This window comes from Bombina bombina, chromosome 3, assembly GCF_027579735.1.
Source record: "Bombina bombina isolate aBomBom1 chromosome 3, aBomBom1.pri, whole genome shotgun sequence".
NCBI lineage: Eukaryota > Metazoa > Chordata > Amphibia > Anura > Bombinatoridae > Bombina > Bombina bombina.
In genome coordinates, this window is record NC_069501.1 from 796417914 (window position 1) to 796441021 (window position 23108).

A 23108-nucleotide genomic window follows, 5' to 3' on the forward strand; every position below is an offset into this window, starting at 1 on the left:
AAAACCTTTCTCCCAAAAATAGCCTCAGAAGAAGCAAAAGTATCAAATTTGTAAAATTTAGTAAAAGTGTGCAGTGAAGACCAAGTCGCTGCCTTACATATCTGATCAACAGAAGCCTTGTTCTTGAAGGCCCATGTGGAAGCCACGGCCCTAGTGGAATGAGCTGTGATTCTTTCAGGAGGCTGCCGTCCGGCAGTCTCGTAAGCCAATCTGATGATGCTTTTAAGCCAAAAAGAGAGAGAGGTAGAAGTTGCTTTTTGACCTCTCCTTTTACCAGAATAAACAACAAACAAGGAAGATGTTTGTCTAAAATCCATTGTAGCATCTAAATAGAATTTTAGAGCACGAACTACATCCAAATTGTGCAACAAACGTTCCTTCTTTGAAACTGGATTCGGACACAAAGAAGGCACGACTATCTCCTGGTTAATGTTTTTGTTAGAAACAACTTTCGGAAGAAAACCAGGTTTAGTACGCAAAACCACCTTATCTGCATGGAACACCAGATAAGGAGGAGAACACTGCAGAGCAGATAACTCTGAAACTCTTCTAGCAGAAGAAATTGCAACCAAAAACAAAACTTTCCAAGATAATAACTTAATATCAACGGAATGTAAGGGTTCAAACGGAACCCCCTGAAGAACTGAAAGAACTAAATTGAGACTCCAAGGAGGAGTCAAAGGTTTGTAAACAGGCTTGATTCTAACCAGAGCCTGAACAAAGGCTTGAACATCTGGCACAGCCGCCAGCTTTTTGTGAAGTAAAACAGATAAAGCAGAAATCTGTCACTTCAAAGAACTTGCAGATAATCCTTTCTCCAAACCCTCTTGTAGAAAGGATAGAATCTTAGGAATTTTTATCTTGTTCCATGGGAATCCTTTAGATTCACACCAACAGATATATTTTTTCCATATTTTATGGTAAATTTTTCTAGTTACAGGCTTTCTGGCCTGAACAAGAGTATCAATGACAGAATCTGAGAACCCTCGCTTTGATAAAATCAAGCGTTCAATCTCCAAGCAGTCAGTTGGAGTGAGACCAGATTCGGATGTTCGAACGGACCTTGAACAAGAAGGTCCCGTCTCAAAGGTAGCTTCCATGGTGGAGCCGATGACATATTCACCAGGTCTGCATACAAAGTCCTGCGTGGCCACGCAGGAGCTATCAAGATCACCGATGCCCTCTCCTGATAGATCCTGGCTACCAGCCTGGGGATGAGAGGAAACGGTGGGAATACATACGCTAGTTTGAAGGTCCAAGGTGCTACTAGTGCATCTACTAGAGTCGCCTTGGGATCCCTGGATCTGGACCCGTAGCAAGGAACCTTGAAGTTCTGACGAGAGGCCATCAGATCCATGTCTGGACTGCCCCACAACTGAGTAATTTGGGCAAAGATTTCCGGATGGAGTTCCCACTCCCCCGGATGAAATGACTGACGACTCAGAAAATCCGCTTCCCAATTTTCCACTCCTGGAATGTGGATTGCAGACAAGTGGCAGGAGTGACACTCCGCCCAATGAATGATTTTGGTCACTTCTTCCATCGCCAGGGAACTCCTTGTTCCCCCCTGATGGTTGATGTACGCAACAGTCGTCATGTTGTCCGATTGAAACCGTATGAAATTGGCCTTTGCTAGCTGAGGCCAAGCCTTGAGAGCATTGAATATCGCTCTTAGTTCCAGAATATTTATCGGGAGAAGAGATTCTTCCCGAGACCAAAGACCCTGAGCTTTCAGGAGTCCCCAGACCGCGCCCCAGCCCACCAGACTGGCGTCGGTCGTGACAATGACCCACTCTGGTCTGCGGAAGCTCATCCCCTGTGACAGGTTGTCCAGGGACAGCCAACGGAGTGAATCTCTGGTCCTCTGATCTACTTGTATCGTCGGAGACAAGTCTGTATAATCCCCATTCCACTGACTGAGCATGCACAGTTGTAATGGTCTCAGATGAATTCGCGCAAAAGGAACTATGTCCATTGCCGCGACCATCAAACCTATTACTTCCATGCACTGCGCTATGGAAGGAAGAGGAACAGAATGAAGTACTTGACAAGAGTTTAGAAGTTTTGATTTTCTGGCCTCTGTCAGAAAAATCCTCATTTCTAAGGAGTCTATTATTGTTCCCAAGAAGGGAACTCTTGTTGACGGAGATAGAGAACTTTTTTCTACGTTCACTTTCCACCCGTGAGATCTGAGAAAGGCCAGGACGATGTCCGTGTGAGCCTTTGCTTGTGGAAGGGACGACGCTTGAATCAGAATGTCGTCCAAGTAAGGTACTACTGCAATGCCCCTTGGTCTTAGCACCGCTAGAAGGGACCCCAGTACCTTTGTGAAAATTCTTGGAGCAGTGGCTAATCCGAACGGAAGTGCCACAAACTGGTAATGCTTGTCCAGAAAGGCGAACCTTAGGAACCGATGATGTTCCTTGAACACACTTTATTACTGCAAATGTGAAAAAGTATGAAGGAATTGTTCAAAATTCACCAAAATTTCACCACAGTGTCTTAAAGCCTTAAAAGTATTGCACACCAAAATTTGAAAGCTTTAACTCTTAAAATAACGGAACCGGAGCCATTTTTATATTTAACCCCTATACAGTCCCTGGTATCTGCTTTGCTGAGACCCAACCAAGCCCAAAGGGGAATACGATACCAAATGACGCCTTCAGAAAGCCTTTTCTATGTATCAGAGCTCCTCACACATGCATCTGCATGTCATGCTTCCCAAAAACAAGTGCGCAATAGAGGCGCGAAAATGAGGCTCTGCCTATGATTAGGGAAAGCCCCTAGAGAATAAGGTGTCCAATACAGTGCCTGCCGGTTATTTTACATAATTCCCAAGAATAAAATAATTCCTCAAAGCTATGAAGTATTAAAAATGCTTATATATCAATCGTTTTAGCCCAGAAAATGTCTACCAGTCTTAAAAGCCCTTGTGAAGCCCTTTATTCTTATGTAATAAAAATGGCTTACCGGATCCCATAGGGAAAATGACAGCTTCCAGCATTACATCGTCTTGTTAGAAATGTGTCATACCTCAAGCAGCAAAAGTCTGCTCACTGTTTCCCCCAACTGAAGTTAATTCCTCTCAACAGTCCTGTGTGGAAACAGCCATCGATTTTAGTAACGGTTGCTAAAATCATTTTCCTCTTACAAACAGAAATCTTCATCACTTTTCTGTTTCAGAGTAAATAGTACATACCAGCACTATTTTAAAATAACAAACTCTTGATTGAAGAATAAAAACTACAGTTAAACACCAAAAAACTCTAAGCCATCTCCGTGGAGATGTTGCCTGTACAACGGCAAAGAGAATGACTGGGGAAGGCGGAGCCTAGGAGGGATCATGTGACCAGCTTTGCTGGGCTCTTTGCCATTTCCTGTTGGGGAAGAGAATATCCCACAAGTAAGGATGACGCCGTGGACCGGACACACCTATGTTGGAGAAATAATATTTAAGTTAATCTAGTCCTTAATATCAGCTAAAGATATGGAGGACTCCGACGCGTTACAGGGCTTGCCCTCTTTAACTAAGTCTCATTCCTGTGTTTATTGTTAGGAGGCTCTGGTAGATCAGCCTGCTCAACTATGTTCCACATGCCTTAATAAAGTTACGACATCTAAGTGCAAACGGATGTCTAGTACTACTGAGCCGTCCACCTCTGAGGGGTTTCCGTCCCGTGAGGTGCATTCCCTGCATCCATCTCCTATTGCACATGCAGCGCCCCAGGGTACAACCACTACTCCTGCGCGAAAGATTTGTTGGCCATCAGATTTTGCGGATCAACTGAAAATGGAGGTATCGAAAGTGATCCATGCCTTACCACGTTCTGCTAAGCGCAAGGCGTATCATGGCAGCCCGGCCCAGGAGTTGTCTACGTCTGTGGAAATTTGAGGCATTATATGATGACGAGGCCCACTCAGACTCTTCGAAGGAGGCCCCTTCTGGGTCGGAGTCCGTGTCATCTAAACCTCCAGCGGCGGAGGAGCCTGACTTTAGGTTTAGGATGGAGAATATGCGCTTTTTGCTGAGACAAGTGCTTGCTACTTTGGAGGTTCCGGAAACTTCCAGAAGAACCTGCGATTCCTAAGCTTGATAAGGTATATGAGGACAGGGTGGTGCCTCAGGCCTTCTCGGTTCCTGTTAAGATGGCAATTATTATTAAGAATGAATGGGAGTGATTAGGTTCTTCCTTTTCCCCTTCTTCTTCCTTTAAGAAACTGTTCCCCGTCACGGACTCTCAGCTGAAGCTGTGGGGTCCTGTCCCTAAGGTGGATGGTGCTATCTCCACACTCCTGAAGCAGACAACTATTCCCCTGGAGGATAGTTCATCGTTTAAAGAGCCCATGGATAAAAAGTTGGAAAACCTGTTAAGGAAAATGTTTCAACACACAGGGTTTGTTTTTCAGCCGGCAGTGGCTGTATCCGCGTTTGCCGGAGTTGACCATATTGGTATAAATCCCTGTGTGAAATGGTCGAGTGGGAGACTTCCATCGACGAGATACAGGACAAGATTAAGGCGCTGAAGATCGCCAATTCTTTCATATGTGATGCCAATATGCAAATTATTTGCCTGAACGCTAAGGTGTCAGGTTTTTCCGTTTTAGCTTTCAAGGCTCTGTGGCTAAAGTCTTGGTCTGCGGACATGACCTTTAAGTCTCACTGCCTTTTCAAGGAAAGATTCTGTTCGTTTCGAGATTGGATTCGATCATATCCACATTACGGGCGGCAAGGGAGCTTTCCTACCACAGGATAAGAAGGACATGATTAAATAAGTGTGTTATTTCTGCCTTAACTCTTGAACACTAGATGCCACAGTATTTCACATGGCAGATTTCTCATTCCCCTGAGTGTGTCTTAACCCCCCCCCCTTAATGACCTAGTTTTTTTTTTACCAGTTTCTGTGCTTAAATGACAAGCTATGTCAGCATTTTTGCTCACTATTGGTTTCACCTTAATTGTGCACTCTCTAGTTAAAGGGATAGGAAACCCAATTTTTTCTTTCATAATTCAGATAGAGCACGAGATTTTGAGCAACTAATACTCCTAATATGAATTTAACTTCGATCTCTTGGTATCTTTATTTGAAATAGCATAAATGTAAGCTTTGGAGCCCACCCATTTTTGTTTCAACACCTGGGTAGCGCTTGCTGATTGGTGGCTAAATGAAGCCACCAATCAGCAAGCTCTACCCAGGTGCTGAAACAAAAATAGGCCAGCTGTAAGCTTACATTCCTGCTTTTTCAAATAAAGATACCAAGAGAATGAAGAAAATTTGATAATAGGAGTAAATTATAAAGTTGCTTAAAATTACATACTCTCATGAAAGAAAATTGGGTTTCCGATTCATTTAAGTGCACAGATTCATATTATACATGTTTTTTTTTGTTTTGGTTTTTGTTTTTTTTGGGGGGGGGGGGGGTTTAAGACAAACAAGCCCTTCTAGTGATACCCTATATGGGTATCGTTATAAAAATTTCTACAAAACGAGTGGAGCTAAACAAAAATATAACCAAATAGATTATGTTGTCATGATTTTAGGAATACCTCATATATGTCTGTTTCCAAGTAATTTATAGCATAGGCCAAATACTACAAAGATGGAATTATTGGTTAAATGATAAGATTTGCTATGCTTATACTGTGAGCTAAATAGAGGTCATCCAATGCAAAACTGCTATTCAAAAGCATTTATTTGTAGAATTTATACACCCTAGGGTATTTATCTAGGAGGCATTTTACACATTATTTAATCCTTTTACCACCTAGGGCATAAAAAAAAATTATAGGGTAGAAAACACAAAAAAAAAAATCTATAAACAGATAAACTTTAATAAAATATAGAGGAGGGGGCCAACGGCATGTCATTTTTTACATGGTTTCCAAATATGATGTGGAGTGGCAACAGGCGTGTCATTTTTGATGTGTCACCGTGATCACATGGTCATGTGCCACTATTTTATGGGTCACTGAACAGCCTTACTCCTGAGGCATCCAGTGTTTGGCCACTGAGGCGGATACCAGCATGCATTGCGGCATGCTAATATCTGGTTGTCACAGTGATTGTATACACAGTATCTAATTTTTGACAGCTACTATACTGCTGTTGGCTAGCCTCACATACAGGCTTCCAGCAGCAGCATGAGATAGGTGCAGATCACGGCGTGTATCTCATGAATGGAGGCATCCCACTGACAGGCATGGGATCACAGGAACACCATGTCTCTGCAATCACTAGCCAGGGGTGTCCTCCATTACGCTATTTCTGCACTGCCTCTCTCCTGAGGAATGCAGAAATAGCACGGGGGCTCACCGACAGGAACAAGCGAGGCGAGCTAACATCCCAGGACCAAGCCGCCATACAGTGTACAGCACTGGTCCTTAAGGGCAAAACAACTAGCGCTGTACCCTGTATGGCACTGTTCCTTAAGGGTTTAAGTTTCATTATAGGGATCTTCAGATTATATGTATTAAAGTTTGATACCCAGATTTATTTTATACTGTTTTTCTTTTTTTTCCCCAACATCATCTGGTACTATTTTTATTTACTATAACATACATAGTATACGATTTTAATGACTATGTGTAAAAATTATATATTTTATCTATACATTTCAGTACTATATATATATATATATATATATATATATATATATATATGTATATATATATATGTATATATAGTGATATTTTGCCTGATTTTACCATATATATTCTATGCTATTAGTTTCGTTATAAATCAACCTAAATAAAAGTATTATATTAAAAAAAAAAAAAAAAAAAAAAACATAGAGAAGATCCAGATAAACCAGATGCAAAAAATCCTGAAAACTCAGGCATCTACAAAATGCAGGAGGGAGGGCTGCACATCTTTTACTTGTATAACCTGGCAAGCTCTAGTAATATAATGACACCTGCACTTAAGGTATGCTCCCCTACTGCAGAGCTGACCCTGAATCATAAACAAAGGCTCTCAAAAAAAGCTTACCAAGCACAGCATAAATAAAATAGAAATGATATAAGGATTAGAATACAAGGACATTCTGAGGCAGAAAAAGAGAGGAAATTAAAGGCACAAGTCGAAACCTATTAATCTTTAACCAGTCAATAACGTATTCATGCAATCTGAGGTATAACATGACTCTCACAAAAGTGGTTTGCTAAAGGACAGGTTACAGGAGTGTGACAAAATAGCAAAAATCTAGCAGTGTAAAACGCTGCACTTAAGACGTATGTGTGGGGTATAGGCATTTTGTGGGCTTAATGACAATAAAGAAACATCACAATAAATGTAAAACAATCTGAAATAACATTTGCAACTTCAATGAGAATCACTTATTGGAAGAAAAAAAAAATCAAAACAAAACTTTTTTCTTTAAGACTTACCCTAACCAGTGCATCATCGATGATGTGATCTCTCCGGACTTTGAGTCTCAGGTATGGGTTGAGCTGTTGCCCTTGTACTAGACTATAAAGAACAGTGATTCGCCTTTCACTGTACATTCTGATTCTGTTGTCATAGTACAGACCTAGATTCTTGGTAACTGCATTTAGGATAAAAGGACAGGTCATAAAAGAGAATTTATTTTCTGTCTCTACTTTAAAGAAAGTATAGTCTTTGTCCATTTCAAGAACATCATTTAGTGGTTCATTTACAAATTCTTCAAAGGGTATTAGAGGTTTTCGGCAATCTATAGTTTTAACACCAAGTTCAGTTTCAAGGGGGTCAACTCGAGGCCCTTTCTTGTTCCTTCGTTCTTCCCCAAGCAGCTCCTGAAGAGTTAATTCACTGGACTCAGGAATGGGCTCATCATCTTCCTCTTCATTATGGTCCGTTTCAATCTCTCCACCAACTACATTTGCATAGTTAACCATTTTTAAACATTTTGTTGCTGCAACGATGGCATCATCATCATTCACTAGATTGCGACTGTTAAATTCATTGCTGATAACTTTGTATGTTATTAGCTGCTGAAATGTTTCCATCATTCGTCGAATCTGCTCTGCACTGTACTTTGACCAAAGTCGGATCAATTTAGCCTGTGCCGCTAATGGCAATTTACTCATTGCTTTGCAAAACAAGGGTAGGGCCATTTCTAGGTATTCAGGACTATGGAGATTGCCATTCTCCATGACTATAATAAACAAATTGAGATAGTTGGGATCACGTGAGTAAACATTATGATACGTTAAGTCACATTCTACATTGGGAGATAGGTACACAAGTGCATTTAGAAAGGCAGATTCTATTTTTTCATTAGAAAGTAACCTGTGATAGACCCGTCTGACTGCTTCAATATCAAGAGACACTTCTTCAGGGCCTAATTTTTGTGTGTTGTTATCTCCTTGTGTATTGTCATTTAGTCTTGAGGAGGATGCTCCAGAATCTTCTTCCATAGCAGATGCTGAGGAAGCAGCCTTTTCTTTCTCATCTTCATCCTTGTCTTCATCCTTTTCTTGTAAGGATTTCAGCTCTTCCTTTGTATGCTGTTTGGCTTTTCTGAAGCTCTGAACTAAGGCTTCAGCACTTGAAAATACTCTTCCAATCACCCGGATAAGAGGTGAGTAGTCTTCTCTTTCTCTACATAGTTCAAGAATTTCATATACCTTTTCTTCAGATAGGAAAGTCACATCTACACATGAAAATATAAAGTTAAATAAATAAATCAGGACACAAACATTTACACAAGAAAAGAAATTATAAAGATATCTATAACATGAATATATAAACAAATAAAACAAATGTCTTCATATATGAAGTTATATGATATATTCATTACTGCTAAGTGTATGGTCTTATGCCATTTGGTTTTGGTAGAAACTTGCAAGAACATGACAAAGTTAAAAATAATAATAGAGAGGAAAAATGACTGTTCCCAAGTAGGACAGTGGGAAAAAGTTCAGAAATATGACAAAAAGTGTGTGTAAGGACAATCCTTGATATATTACAGAGTGTGAATGTATCAGGTGAAGGTAAAACTGGTCTTCTCTCATACACCTATGAAACAATTTGCATATTCAGTATACGCAGTGGTGGGTCAGTAATAATTAAACTTATTTTAAGGAAGATGTTGGGTGAAAATGTTCCAAACCAAATTTCTAAGGAAGAACTTGCGGCAAGACCTTCCTAATAGATTTTGCCTGGTAAGATGCAAACATATTGGATAAAATAAATTAATAAATATAAAAAAACATAATTTATGTAAGAACTTACCTGATAAATTCATTTCTTTCATATTAGCAAGAGTCCATGAGCTAGTGACGTATGGGATATACATTCCTACCAGGAGGGGCAAAGTTTCCCAAACCTCAAAATGCCTATAAATACACCCCTCACCACACCCACAAATCAGTTTAACGAATAGCCAAGAAGTGGGGTGATAAGAAAAAAGTGCGAAAGCATAAAAAATAAGGAATTGGAATAATTGTGCTTTATACAAAGAAATCATAACCACCACAAAAAAGGGTGGGCCTCATGGACTCTTGCTAATATGAAAGAAATGAATTTATCAGGTAAGTTCTTACATAAATTATGTTTTCTTTCATGTAATTAGCAAGAGTCCATGAGCTAGTGACGTATGGGATAATGACTACCCAAGATTTGGATCTTTCCACGCAAGAGTCACTAGAGAGGGAGGGATAAAATAAAGACAGCCAATTCCTGCTGAAAATAATCCACACCCAAAATAAAGTTTAAATGAAAACATAAGCAGAAGATTCAAACTGAAACAGCTGCCTGAAGTACTTTTCTACCAAAAACTGCTTCAGAAGAAGAAAACACATCAAAATGGTAGAATTTAGTAAAAGTATGCAAAGAAGACCAAGTTGCTGCTTTGCAAATCTGATCAACCGAAGCTTCATTCCTAAACGCCCAGGAAGTAGAAACTGACCTAGTAGAATGAGCTGTAATCCTCTGAGGCGGAGTTTTACCCGACTCAACATAGGCATGATGAATTAAAGATTTCAACCAAGATGCCAAAGAAATGGCAGAAGCTTTCTGGCCTTTTCTAGAACCGGAAAAGATGACAAATAGACTAGAAGTCTTTCGGAAAGTCTTAGTAGCTTCAACATAATATTTCAAAGCTCTAACAACATCCAAAGAATGCAATGATTTCTCCTTAGAATTCTTAGGATTAGGGCATAATGAAGGAACTACAATTTCTCTACTAATGTTGGAATTCACAACCTTAGGTAAAAATTTAAAAGAAGTTCGCAACACCGCCTTATCCTGATGAAAAATCAGAAAAGGAGACTCACAAGAAAGAGTAGACAATTCAGAGACTCTTCTGGCAGAAGAGATGGCCAAAAGGAACAAAACTTTCCAAGAAAGTAATTTAATGTCCAATGAATGCATAGGTTCAAACGGAGGAGCTTGAAGAGCCCCCAGAACCAAATTCAAACTCCAAGGAGGAGAAATTGACTTAATGACAGGTTTTATACGAACCAAGGCTTGTACAAAACAATGAATATCAGGAAGATTAGCAATCTTTCTGTGAAAAAGAACAGAAAGAGCAGAGATTTGAACTTTCAAGGAACTTGCGGACAAACCTTTATCTAAACCATCCTGAAGAAACTGTAAAATTCTCGGAATTCTAAAAGAATGCCAGGAAAAATGATGAGAAAGACACCAAGAAATATAAGTCTTCCAGACTCTATAATATATCTCTCTAGATACAGATTTACGAGCCTGTAACATAGTATTAATCACAGAGTCAGAGAAACCTCTTTGACCAAGAATCAAGCGTTCAATCTCCATACCTTTAAATTTAAGGATTTGAGATCCTGATGGAAAAAAGGACCTTGCGACAGAAGGTCTGGTCTTAACGGAAGAGTCCACGGTTGGCAAGAGGCCATCCGGACAAGATCCGCATACCAAAACCTGTGAGGCCATGCTGGAGCTACCAGCAGAACAAACGAGCATTCCTTCAGAATCTTGGAGATTACTCTTGGAAGAAGAACTAGAGGCGGAAAGATATAGGCAGGATGATACTTCCAAGGAAGTGATAATGCATCCACTGCCTCCGCCTGAGGATCCCGGGATCTGGACAGATACCTGGGAAGTTTCTTGTTTAGATGAGAAGCCATCAGATCTATTTCTGGAAGTTCCCACATTTGAACAATCTGAAGAAATACCTCCGGGTGAAGAGACCATTCGCCCGGATGCAACGTTTGGCGACTGAGATAATCCGCTTCCCAATTGTCTATTCCTGGAATATGAACCGCAGAGATTAGACAGGAGCTGGATTCCGCCCAAACCAGAATTCGAGATACTTCTTTCATAGCCAGAGGACTGTGAGTCCCTCCTTGATGATTGATGTATGCCACAGTTGTGACATTGTCTGTCTGAAAACAAATGAACGATTCTCTCTTCAGAAGAGGCCAAGACTGAAGAGCTCTGAAAATTGCACGGAGTTCCAAAATATTGATTGGTAATCTCACCTCCTGAGATTCCCAAACCCCTTGTGCTGTCAGACCCCCACACAGCTCCCCAACCTGTAAGACTTGAATCTGTTGTAATTACAGTCCAGGTCGGAAGAACAAAAGAAGCCCCCTGAACTAAACGATGGTGATCTGTCCACCACGTCAGAGAGTGTTGTACAATCGGTTTTAAAGATATTAATTGAGATATCTTTGTGTAATCCCTGCACCATTGGTTCAGCATACAGAGCTGAAGAGGTCGCATGTGAAAACGAGCAAAGGGGATCGCGTCCGATGCAGCAGTCATAAGACCTAGAATTTCCATGCATAAGGCTACCGAAGGGAATGATTGTGACTGAAGGTTTTCGACAAGCTGAAATCAATTTTAGACGTCTCTTGTCTGTCAAAGACAGAGTCATGGACACTGAATCTATCTGGAAACCCAAAAAGGTTACCCTTGTCTGAGGAATCAATGAACTGATTAGTGAATTGATCCTCCAACCATGATTTTGAAGAAACAACAAAAGTCGATTCGTATGAAATTCTGCTAAATGTGAAGACTGAGCAAGTACCAAGATAATCGTCCAAATAAGGAAATACCACAATACCCTGTTCTCTGATTACAGATAGAAGGGCACCGAGAACCTTTGTAAAAATTCTTGGAGCTGTTGCTAGGCCAAACGGCAGAGCCACAAACTGGTAATGCTTGTCTAGGAAAGAGAATCTCAGAAACTGATAGTGAGCTGGATGAATCGGAATATGCAGATATGCATCCTGTAAATCTATTGTAGACATATAATGCCCTTGCTGAACAAAAGGCAGGATAGTCCTTACAGTTACCATTTTGAATGTTGGTATCCTTACATAACGATTCAATATTTTTAGATCCAGAACTGGTCTGAAGGAATTCTCCTTCTTTGGTACAATGAAGAGATTCGAATAAAACCCCAGCCCCTGTTCCAGAACTGGAACTGGCATAATTACTCCAGCCAACTCTAGATCTGAAACACATTTCAGAAATGCTTGAGCTTTCGCTGGGTTTACTGGGACACGGGAAAGAAAAAATCTCTTTGCAGGAGGTCTTATCTTGAAACCAATTCTGTACCCTTCTTAAATAATGTTCTGAATCCAAAGATTGTGAACAGAATTGATCCAAATTTCTTTGAAAAAACGTAATCTGCCCCCTACCAGCTGAGCTGGAATGAGGGCAGCACCTTCATGTGGACTTAGAAGCTGGCTTTGCTTTTCTAGAAGGCTTGGATTTATTCCAGACTGGAGATGGTTTCCAAACTGAAACTGCTCCTGAGGATGAAGGATCAGGCTTTTGTTCTTTGTTGAAACGAAAGGAACGAAAACGATTATTAGCCCTGTTTTTACCCTTAGATTTTTACCCTGGAAAGAAAGGGAAAGTAGAGTCGATTTAGAAGACATATCAGCATTCCAAGTTTTAAGCCATAAAGCTCTCTCTGCTAGCTAAAATAGCTAGAGACATAAACCTGACATCACTCTGATAATATCAAAAATGGCATCACAGATAAAATTATTAGCATGTTGAAGAAGAATAATAATGTTATGAGAATCATGATCTGTTACTTGTTGCGCTAACGTTTCCAACCAAAAAGTTGAAGCTGCAGCAACATCCGCCAAAGATATAGCAGGTCTAAGAAGATTACCTGAACACAAATAAGCTTTTCTTAGAAAAGGATTCAATTTTCCTATCTAAAGGATCCTTAAAGGAAGTACCATCTGCCGTAGGAATAGTAGTACGTTTAGCAAGGGTAAAGATAGCCCCATCAACTTTAGGGATTTTGTCCCAAAACTCTAATCTGTCAGACGGCACAGGATATAATTGCTTAAAACGTTTAGAAGGAGTAAATGAATTAACCAAATTATTCCATTCCCTGGAAATTACTTCAGAAATAGCACCAGGAACAGGAAAAACTTCTGGAATAACTACAGGAGATTTAAAGACCTTGTCTAAACGTTTAGATTTAGTATCAAGAGGACCAGAATCCTCAATTTCTAATGCAATTAGGACTTCTTTAAGTAAAGAACGAATGAATTCCATTTTAAATAAATATGAAGATTTATCAGCATCAACCTCTGAAACAGAATCCTCTGAACCAGAAGAATCATTAGAATCAGAATGATGATGTTCATTTAAAAATTCATCTGGATAAAGAGAAGTTTTAAAAGACTTTTTATGTTTACTAGAAGGAGGAATAACAGACATAGCCTTCTTAATAGATTCAGAAACAAAATCTCTTATGTTATCAGGAACACTCTGAACATTAGATGTTGATGGAACTGCAACAGGTAATGGTATTTTACTAAAGGAAATATTTTCTGCATTAACAAGTTTGTCATGACATTTAATACAAACAACAGCTGGAGGAACAGCTACCAAAAGTTTACAGCAGATACACTTAGCTTTGGTAGTTCCAGCACCAGGCAGCGATTTTCCTGAAGTATCTTCTGACTCACAACATATAAAGCAAAATTGATCAAATTCCTTAAATGACAGTTTCAGGAATGGGAAAAAATGCCAAAGAACAAGCTTCTAGCAACCAGAAGCAATGAAAAATGAGACTTAAATAATGTGGAGACAAAAGCGACGCCCATATTTTTTTAGCGCCAAATAAGAAGCCCACATTATTTGGCGCCTAAATGCTTTTGGCGCCAAAAATGACGCCACATCCGGAACGCCGACATTTTTGGCGCAAAAGAACGTCAAAAAATGACGCAACTTCCGGCGACGCGTATGACGCCGGAAACAGAAAAGATTTTTTGCGCCAAAAAAGACGCAATAAAATGAATTTTCAGCCCCCGCGAGCCTAACAGCCCACAGGGAAAAAGTCAAATTTTTTAAGGTAAGAAAAAATGATTGATTCAAATGCATTATCCCAAATATGAAACTGACTGTCTGAAAATAAGGAATGTTGAACATCCTGAGTCAAGGCAAATAAATGTTTGAATACATATATTTAGAACTTTATAAAAAAGCGCCCAACCATAGCTTAGAGTGTCACAGAAAATAAGACTTACTTACCCCAGGACACTCGTCTACATGTTGTAGAAAGCCAAACCAGTACTGAAACGAAAATCAGCAGAGGTAATGGTATATATATATATATAAGAGTATATCGTCGATCTGAAAAGGGAGGTAAGAGATGAATCTCTACGACCGATAACCGAGAACCTATGAAATAGACCCCGTAGAAGGAGATCATTGCATTCAAATAGGCAATACTCTCCTCACATCCCTCTGACATTCACTGCACGCTGAGAGGAAAACCGGGCTCCAACCTGTTGCGGAGCGCATATCAACGTAGAATCTAGCACAAACTTACTTCACCACCTCCATAGGAGGCAAAGTTTGTAAAACTGATTTGTGGGTGTGGTGAGGGGTGTATTTATAGGCATTTTGAGGTTTGGGAAACTTTGCCCCTCCTGGTAGGAATGTATATCCCATACGTCACTAGCTCATGGACTCTTGCTAATTACATGAAAGAAAGACCATGTGTCCATCTTGCACAGCTATTCAATGCAATATTAAGTCTGAAGCCAAAACTCTAAAATAATTCAACCTAAATAATTGGTCTTTGATCCAAAGTTTGTAGGCCATAAGGACAGAGAACAAAACCAGCTGGTTGAAGAAGCCTTGTAATCCTATGTTCAGAGTATCTGTGAATGTAGATCACAAAAGAAGTCGCCTCCTAGTGTAATACTGCAAGTGGAACCAGCGATATCAATAACAAAGAGTGAAAATATACTCACAAACAAAGCAGCACCAAATGTGCTAAGTGGCGCAAGCTGAGATCTTACAGTTTTCCAAGAGGATGTAGTGGCCCAGGTGTGCCAATGGATAGGTCCAATAAAGCTCAGGCTTCCATGATATTCAGCATAATTTTTATTAAAACCAATATTAAAAGACAATGGGTATGTACAATACCCAAAGTGATTAAAATAATATAGGCAACAGATTGCATTCTTCCACCAAAAATAATGACAAAAAGATAATTAGTTTTCCAGATATCACAAGTAGCTTCCATTTAATACTACAAGGTAACAAAATGACTACTATGTAGAAGGATCTCTGGCCATTCTTAATAAATTAATAGTATGGGTTATAAAAATAGAACAAGCTGGGGCGTGTCTCTGGGCAGCAACTTGAATGGATGCAATATCAGTTGCTCTGCGTGGAACATTGGTAACTTGCCTTTTATCAGTGTCTAAGAGGGTCACCCATCTACCTCAGCCTGATATCTTGAAACTACACACTCAGCTGAATCGAATATTATCACAATATCGGGTATTCCACCTTTGTCAACTGATCCGGAGCGTTGAGGCCTAAGGCAGACTCCTCAGAGAGAGGCCCTCAACACCCCCCCCCGGTATATTACAGGCCGGGTAAGCAGTGTGTTATCACTGTCAATATACTACTAAATCAGCAATGGAACACCAAAAGATTATAGATATGATAAGTTCAATCCTGGAGTCTTACAGAGTGCACCTATGCAGCGAAATAGAGAGGGCATTTAGACTCGACCTGGGTAGCCACGTGAAAATGGCGGATCACCCACAAGAAGCAAACACGTCTATACATCCCCAAGAGCCTGTCGCAGTAAAAGAGGAGAGTACGGTAGCTACTGTTCACAGCGCTAAGAATAAACCTATAGTTGGATACAGCAAGGCGCTCAATCACCTAGGGGTTAAAACCGCTACTAAAGGCATTGCTTTTTTTGCCCCTGAAGGGATGCGCATGAAACAGCGATACTGGAAGAGACGAGCCCGCAAAGCCTCACAACTATTGCGACCATTGAGAGCTCCGGTCCGCAGCTCGCATAGAAAAAGGGAGAAATACATAGGTGTGAAGCCATCATGCATGCCGCGGAAAGTTCCGGACCTAGCAAAATCAGCCTCACTTAAGCTTTTTGACAGAGATCGACCTGCCCGGGGTGTCGCAGAGTTAAGGGTAATCCCGCTAAACCTGGAGGCTACTCACTCAGAATCAACATGCCGTGGAGGACACAGAGAGCGATCCTTCAGAAGCCATCTCTGCTGGCAGACAGGGAGGATTCACCACCGCTACTTAATCTCTTGCTCCCACAAGCTTGGTATCGGTTAGTGTTTGGAGTCATGAGGGTGACAATTGTTTAATTACAGTTTAGATGCATGGACAATGTGGACAGTCGATGTGGTACAAACTTCTGGGCAGGGTTTTAAACGTAGTCTGGAGACATTATCTATCTGCGTAACTCTCATCATAGGGGCATAGTCTCTTATGCTCAAGGCTATGAGATCTTCCTTTATAAATATAATTAATTCCACTCTACAACATGCTACTGAAAACATTTACGGGACTATGGTATTAAATGAGGACTAGAAGAAAAGCTTATTGATTTGGTTATATGCTATATTTTACCTAGACTAGATGTTTGACTTGGTTTTGAGTATGTGTAATTGTTATATAGAACATGTTTCATTATAGGCCCCTAACTGTGACACCCTGCTACCTAATTTTTGCAACATCCCCTACCTCCATGGCCTAAGAAAGAAGCATACCTCCTCCAGTTTATAATATTTAGCATGTGGTTCACCCCAATATGCCTGTGACATAAAGATACAAAGCCAGTTTTTAGTCATGTTCTCACATATTTATTTCTGACACCCTTTGATATACTGTTATTTAAATATGCTCACTGTGCAAAGGATTGATCAGGGAATTAATGTTAGTTTTATTCTATGCAAGGAGACCTATGTACGCTACAGTTAAAATCTAACCACCTAAAGCCTGTAGGATTATTTTGCTAGTTCTAATTTTATGAGCTGCCTGTGGCCAGGGCAGCAGAAATCTTACATTTTATACTTGAACTATTTGGTATTTAGAGAAAAGTTTCTACCCTGCACTCCATATTTTCAAAATCCCTACACATCCTACCACCCTCCTAAGAACACAATAGTTCTAGCTTTCTTCTTGAGTGGAGTAAACTACTTTCTGTACTCTCAGATACTGACTTATTTACTCTATGTATCGCATATAAATAAAGGCTCAGAGAACATATGCGCTTATTATTTTAATAGCCCTTAAACTTTGTTTTATTCAATCATAAAGGCACAAAGACTCTCTACTTGTATATTGATTATGGGGTACAAATTAAGGATATAGGTACTATACCAGTTATATTCATGTAAATCTAATGTATCTATGGTTGGTTTGATATTTATATAGAAGTATAAGGTTGCCCCACTTACTTGAGAAACCTCTATAGAACCTACCCCATTAGACAGAGCAATGCACCACCTAATACTATTGCCTTTATGGCACAACTCTCCCCTTTGTTTTTTTTGTTTTTTTATAGCTGTATACAGGATATCCATGGTTCTGGTGTTAAGGCGTAGATTTGCCTATAACAGTTTCTAGTTATTTATATATTCCCTATCTATGACCCAAAAATGATTAATACATTACTAGGGCCTTATATAATTGTACCATATGATTTGTTATTACACAATAAGTGCTAATGTTAATTTTCTTTTATACCTCGCAAAATCTATATATGCTAACAGAAGCCTCATTTCACATAAGAGCCTTCTTGATTCGCTCAGTAGCCCCTCTATAGGGAGTTTATACATTTACTAATTTAATAGCTCTCTAACTTTTCTTTATTTGTAAAGGTGCAAAGACTGTCCTTCTATATACTGGTTATAAAGTACAGAGTTGTGTTCATAGGTACTGTACAAGTTTTATTCATGTAAATATGTTATATTTATGGTTGTCATATTCGGAAGGCCCATAAGTGGCCTTATATGGTTATAATCCTCCTACTATTCATCCTATTTACAAGGTTGGAGGTCCAAAAGTGGCCTTGTCTATTTCAAGGAGGTTGGAAAAAATGAGGGTTTGAGGTTTGTAATTTCTGTTTTATACTAAAGGTACTACTTAGATAATAGGCTGTATTATTGCATTTCATATTCTCTTGTATTAGCTCCAATTGTCATTCTGTATGTTGCTTTATGGGCATGGAGTTTAATGATTGCATAATTCTTTCTTTTTATTTTTTGAAGGTACCTGTATGTTTATATTTCTTTTACCCTCAATAAAAGAAAAATTAAAAAAAAATAGAACAAGCTGTAAAAAAAAAAAAAAAAAAAAAAAAAAAAAAAAAAAAAAAAAAAAAAAAAGAATAAGCTGTCAAAAAAAAAAAAACAATAAAAAAAAAAAAGCCATGACAACTTATATAACTGTGCTTATCCCTTTAAAATGCCAAAAGGAATGTGATAAAGGAGGATTTTTTTAGGCCTCACAAAATCAAATCAAATATAGATAACCCGATAAAAGTTTATGTTGTAACCCTTGGATATGTTACCATTTCTTTACTAAAATCTCTTAAACTATGGCCAAAGAAGAAAATCTGAGCCTGCACCTAAAGCAAGAGACAAATTGGTTATAAGCATACACTTTCGATTGGGAGTGAAACAGCCTAGAGATAGATTTCAAGGCAACTGGATAGTTCTGTTGAAATGCAAATATTAATTAATAAACTTAGATTTGTGTGTTTATTCTCTAGAACAAAATAATGTATTGCTATTAGATAAATAATACACAAGCATTCCAGATTAGACCCCAAAATGGAATCTCTTTAAAGAAAACCACAACACCTGCTTGAAATATTTTAAACCAACTTTTTCTCATTATGCAAAATAAACTGACTTCAATTCTGTATGCAATCTTCATCTTACTGCATTCTGTTGTAGATAAAAGCTTTATCATTTAAACGTTGCTCTGCAGGCTATGCAATGTATGCTGCCATATTGTAACGCACGTTCCACAACAATGGGTCACGTGTCGCACACGGCACCTTCTATTTCTAAAGGAAGAAGATTGAGCCCTGCAGTGTCCAAGAAGAGCGGCTTCAGGCACTGTTATGTTTATAAATAGCACATGCAGGGAAGGAAGTAGGAGGGGGAGGAGAGGAATGCACAGAGGGAGGAGAGGAATGCACAGTGGAAGAAAGGCTCCGGAGAAAATATGTAATGTAGATGAATGCAAATGTCTCATTACAATTTTATATGCAGTGCCTCCCTCTCCTCCCCCCTCACACTTCCTTCCCTGCTCGTGCTATTTTTAAACATAACAGTGCCTGTCTGCCTGAAGCCGTTCTTCTTAGACACTGCAGGTCTCAATCTGCTTCCTCAGCTTTAGAAATAGAAGGTGCTGTGTGCATCACGTGACCCACTGTTGTGGAACCAACTTTGCAATATTGCAGCATACTTTGCCGGTACAAGTTTAAGATGTAAAATACTGCATACAGAATTGTTAGTTTATTTTGCACAATTAATTTGCACAAAAGTTAGTTTAGAACATGTCAAGCAGGTGTTGTGGTTCCCTTTAAAGTAAATTAATGGAGCCATTATCACATTATCATAAGTCACAAAACTTTGCACTCTCAAAAATCTTTGAAGCTAAACTTCATGTTTTCAAAGAAGCATCTGAAATAACAGAATTTATGTTTACCTGATAAATTACTTTCTCCAACGGTGTGTCCGGTCCACGGCGTCATCCTTACTTGTGGGATATTCTCTTCCCCAACAGGAAATGGCAAAGAGCCCAGCAAAGCTGGTCACATGATCCCTCCTAGGCTCCGCCTACCCCAGTCATTCGACCGACGTTAAGGAGGAATATTTGCATAGGAGAAACCATATGTTACCGTGGTGACTGTAGTTAAAGAAAATAAATTATCAGACCTGATTAAAAAAACCAGGGCGGGCCGTGGACCGGACACACCGTTGGAGAAAGTAATTTATCAGGTAAACATAAATTCTGTTTTCTCCAACATAGGTGTGTCCGGTCCACGGCGTCATCCTTACTTGTGGGAACCAATACCAAAGCTTTAGGACACGGATGAAGGGAGGGAGCAAATCAGGTCACCTAAATGGAAGGCACCACGGCTTGCAAAACCTTTCTCCCAAAAATAGCCTCAGAAGAAGCAAAAGTATCAAATTTGTAAAATTTAGAAAAAGTGTGCAGTGAAGACCAAGTCGCTGCCTTACATATCTGATCAACAGAAGCCTCGTTCTTGAAGGCCCATGTGGAAGCCACAGCCCTAGTGGAGTGAGCTGTGATTCTTTCAGGAGGCTGCCGTCCGGCAGTCTCATAAGCCAATCGGATAATGCTTTTAATCCAGAAGGAGAGAGAGGTAGAAGTTGCTTTTTGACCTCTCCGTTTACCAGAATAAACAATAAACAAAGACAAAGTTTGTCTGAAATCCTTAGTAGCTGCTAAGTAAAATTTGAGAGCACGAACTACATCCAAGTTGTGCAACAAACGTTCCTTCTTTGAAACTGGATTAGGACACAAAGAAGGCACAACTATCTCCTGGTTAATGTTTTTGTTAGAAACAACTTTTGGAAGAAAACCAGGTGTAGTACGCAAAACCACCTTATCTGCATGGAACACCAGATAAGGAGAAGAACACTGCAGAGCAGACAATTCTGAAACTCTTCTAGCAGAAGAAATTGCAACCAAAAACAAAACTTTCCAAGATAATAACTTAATATCAACGGAATGTAAGGGTTCAAACGGAACCCCCTGAAGAACTGAAAGAACTAGGTTGAGACTCCAAGGAGGAGTCAAAATTTTGTAAACAGGCTTGATTCTAACCAGAGCCTGAACAAAGGCTAGAACATCTGGCACAGCTGCCAGCTTTTTGTGAAGTAACACAGACAAGGCAGAAATCTGTCCCATCAAGGAACTTGCAGATAATCCTTTTTCCAATCCTTCTCGAAGGAAGGATAGACTCTTAGGAATCTTAACCTTGTCCCAAGGGAATCCTGCAGATTCACACCAACAGATATACCAAATTATGTGGTAATTTTTCTGGTTACAGGCTTTCAGGCCTGAACAAGAGTATTAATAACAGAATCTGAGAACCCTCGCTTTGATAAGATCAAGCGTTCAATCTCCAAGCAGTCAGCTGGAGTGGGTCGAACGGACCTAGAACAAGAAGGTCTCTCAAAGGTAGCTTCCATGGTGGAGCCGATGACATATTCACCAGATCTGCATACCAAGTCCTGCGTGGCCACGCAGGAGCTATCAAAATCACCGACGCCCTCTCCTGATTGATCCTGGCTACCAGCCTGGGGATGAGAGGAAACGGCGGGAACACATAAGCTAGTTTGAAGGTCCAAGGTGCTACTAGTGCATCCACTAGAGCCGCCTTGGGATCCCTGGATCTGTACCCGTAGTAAGGAACTCTGAAGTTCTGACGAGAGGCCATCAGATCCATGTCTGGAATGCCCCACGGTTGAGTGACTTGGGCAAAGATTTCCGGATGGAGTTCCCACTCCCCCGGATGCAATGTCTGACGACTCAGAAAATCCGCTTCCCAATTTTCCACTCCTGGGATGTGGATAGCAGACAGGTGGCAGGAGTGAGACTCCGCCCATAGAATGATTTTGGTCACTTCTTCCATCGCTAGGGAACTCCTTGTTCCCCCCTGATGGTTGATTGTAATGGTCTTAGATGAATGCGCACAAAAGGAACTATGTCCATTGCCGCTACCATCAAACCTATCACTTCCATGCACTGCGCTATGGAAGGAAGAGGAACGGAATGAAGTATCCGACAAGAGTCTAGAAGTTTTGTTTTTCTGGCTTCTGTCAGAAAAATCCTCATTTCTAAGGAGTCTATTATAGTTCCCAAGAAGGGAACCCTCGTTGACGGAGATAGAGAACTCTTTTCCACGTTCACTTTCCATCCGTGAGATCTGAGAAAGGCCAGGACAATGTCCGTGTGAGCCTTTACTTGAGGAAGGGACGACGCTCGAATCAGAATGTCGTCCAAGTAAGGTACTACAGCAATGCCCCTTGGTCTTAGCACCGCCAGAAGGGACCCTAGTACCTATGAGAAAATCCTAGGAGCAGTGGCTAATCCGAAAGAAAACGCCACGAACTGGAAATGCTTGTCCAGGAATGCAAACCTTAGGAACCGATGATGTTCCTTGTGGATAGGAATATGTAGATACGCATCCTTGAAATCCACCTTGGTCATGAATTGACCTTCCTGGATGGAAGGAAGAAGTGTTCGAATGGTTTCCATCTTGAACGATGGAACCTTGAGAAACTTGTTCAAGATCTTGAGATCTAAGATTGGTCTGAACGTTCCCTCTTTTTTGGGAACTATGAACAGATTGGAGTAGAACCCCATCCCTTGTTCTCCTAATGGAACAGGATGAATCACTCCCATTTTTAGCAGGTCTTCTACCCAATGTAAGAATGCCTGTCTTCTTATGTGGTCTGAAGACAACTGAGACCTGTGGAACCTCCCCCTTGGAGGAAGCCCCTTGAACTCCAGAGAATAACCTTGGGAGACTATTTCTAGCGCCCAAGGATCCAGAACATCTCTTGCCCAAGCCTGAGCGAAGAGAGAGAGTCTGCCCCCCACCAGATCCGGTCCCGGATCGGGGGCCCGCATTTCATGCTGTCTTGGTAGCCGTGGCAGGTTTCCTGGCCTGCTTTCCTTTGTTCCAGCCTTGCATAGGTCTCCAGGCTGGATTGGCTTGAGAAGTATTACCTTCCTGCTTAGAGGACGTAGCCCTTGGGGCTGATCCGTTTCTGCGAAAGGGACGAAACTTAGGTTTATTTTTGGTCTTGAAAAGACCTATCCTGAGGAAGGGCGTGGCCCTTGCCC

General features: G+C 40.3%; 1 protein-coding gene across 2 annotated transcripts in view; it reads right to left on the reverse strand.

The window, feature by feature from the left end:
- The window catches only part of UBE3A (ubiquitin protein ligase E3A), a 274247-nt gene that overhangs the window by 113565 nt on the left and 137574 nt on the right, over positions 1–23108 (reverse strand). For both annotated transcript variants that reach the window (XM_053707716.1, XM_053707717.1), the window contains exon 4: positions 7385–8631. In XM_053707716.1, the coding sequence (XP_053563691.1) occupies positions 7385–8631 (1247 nt within the window). The remainder of the gene's footprint in view (positions 1–7384; positions 8632–23108) is intronic.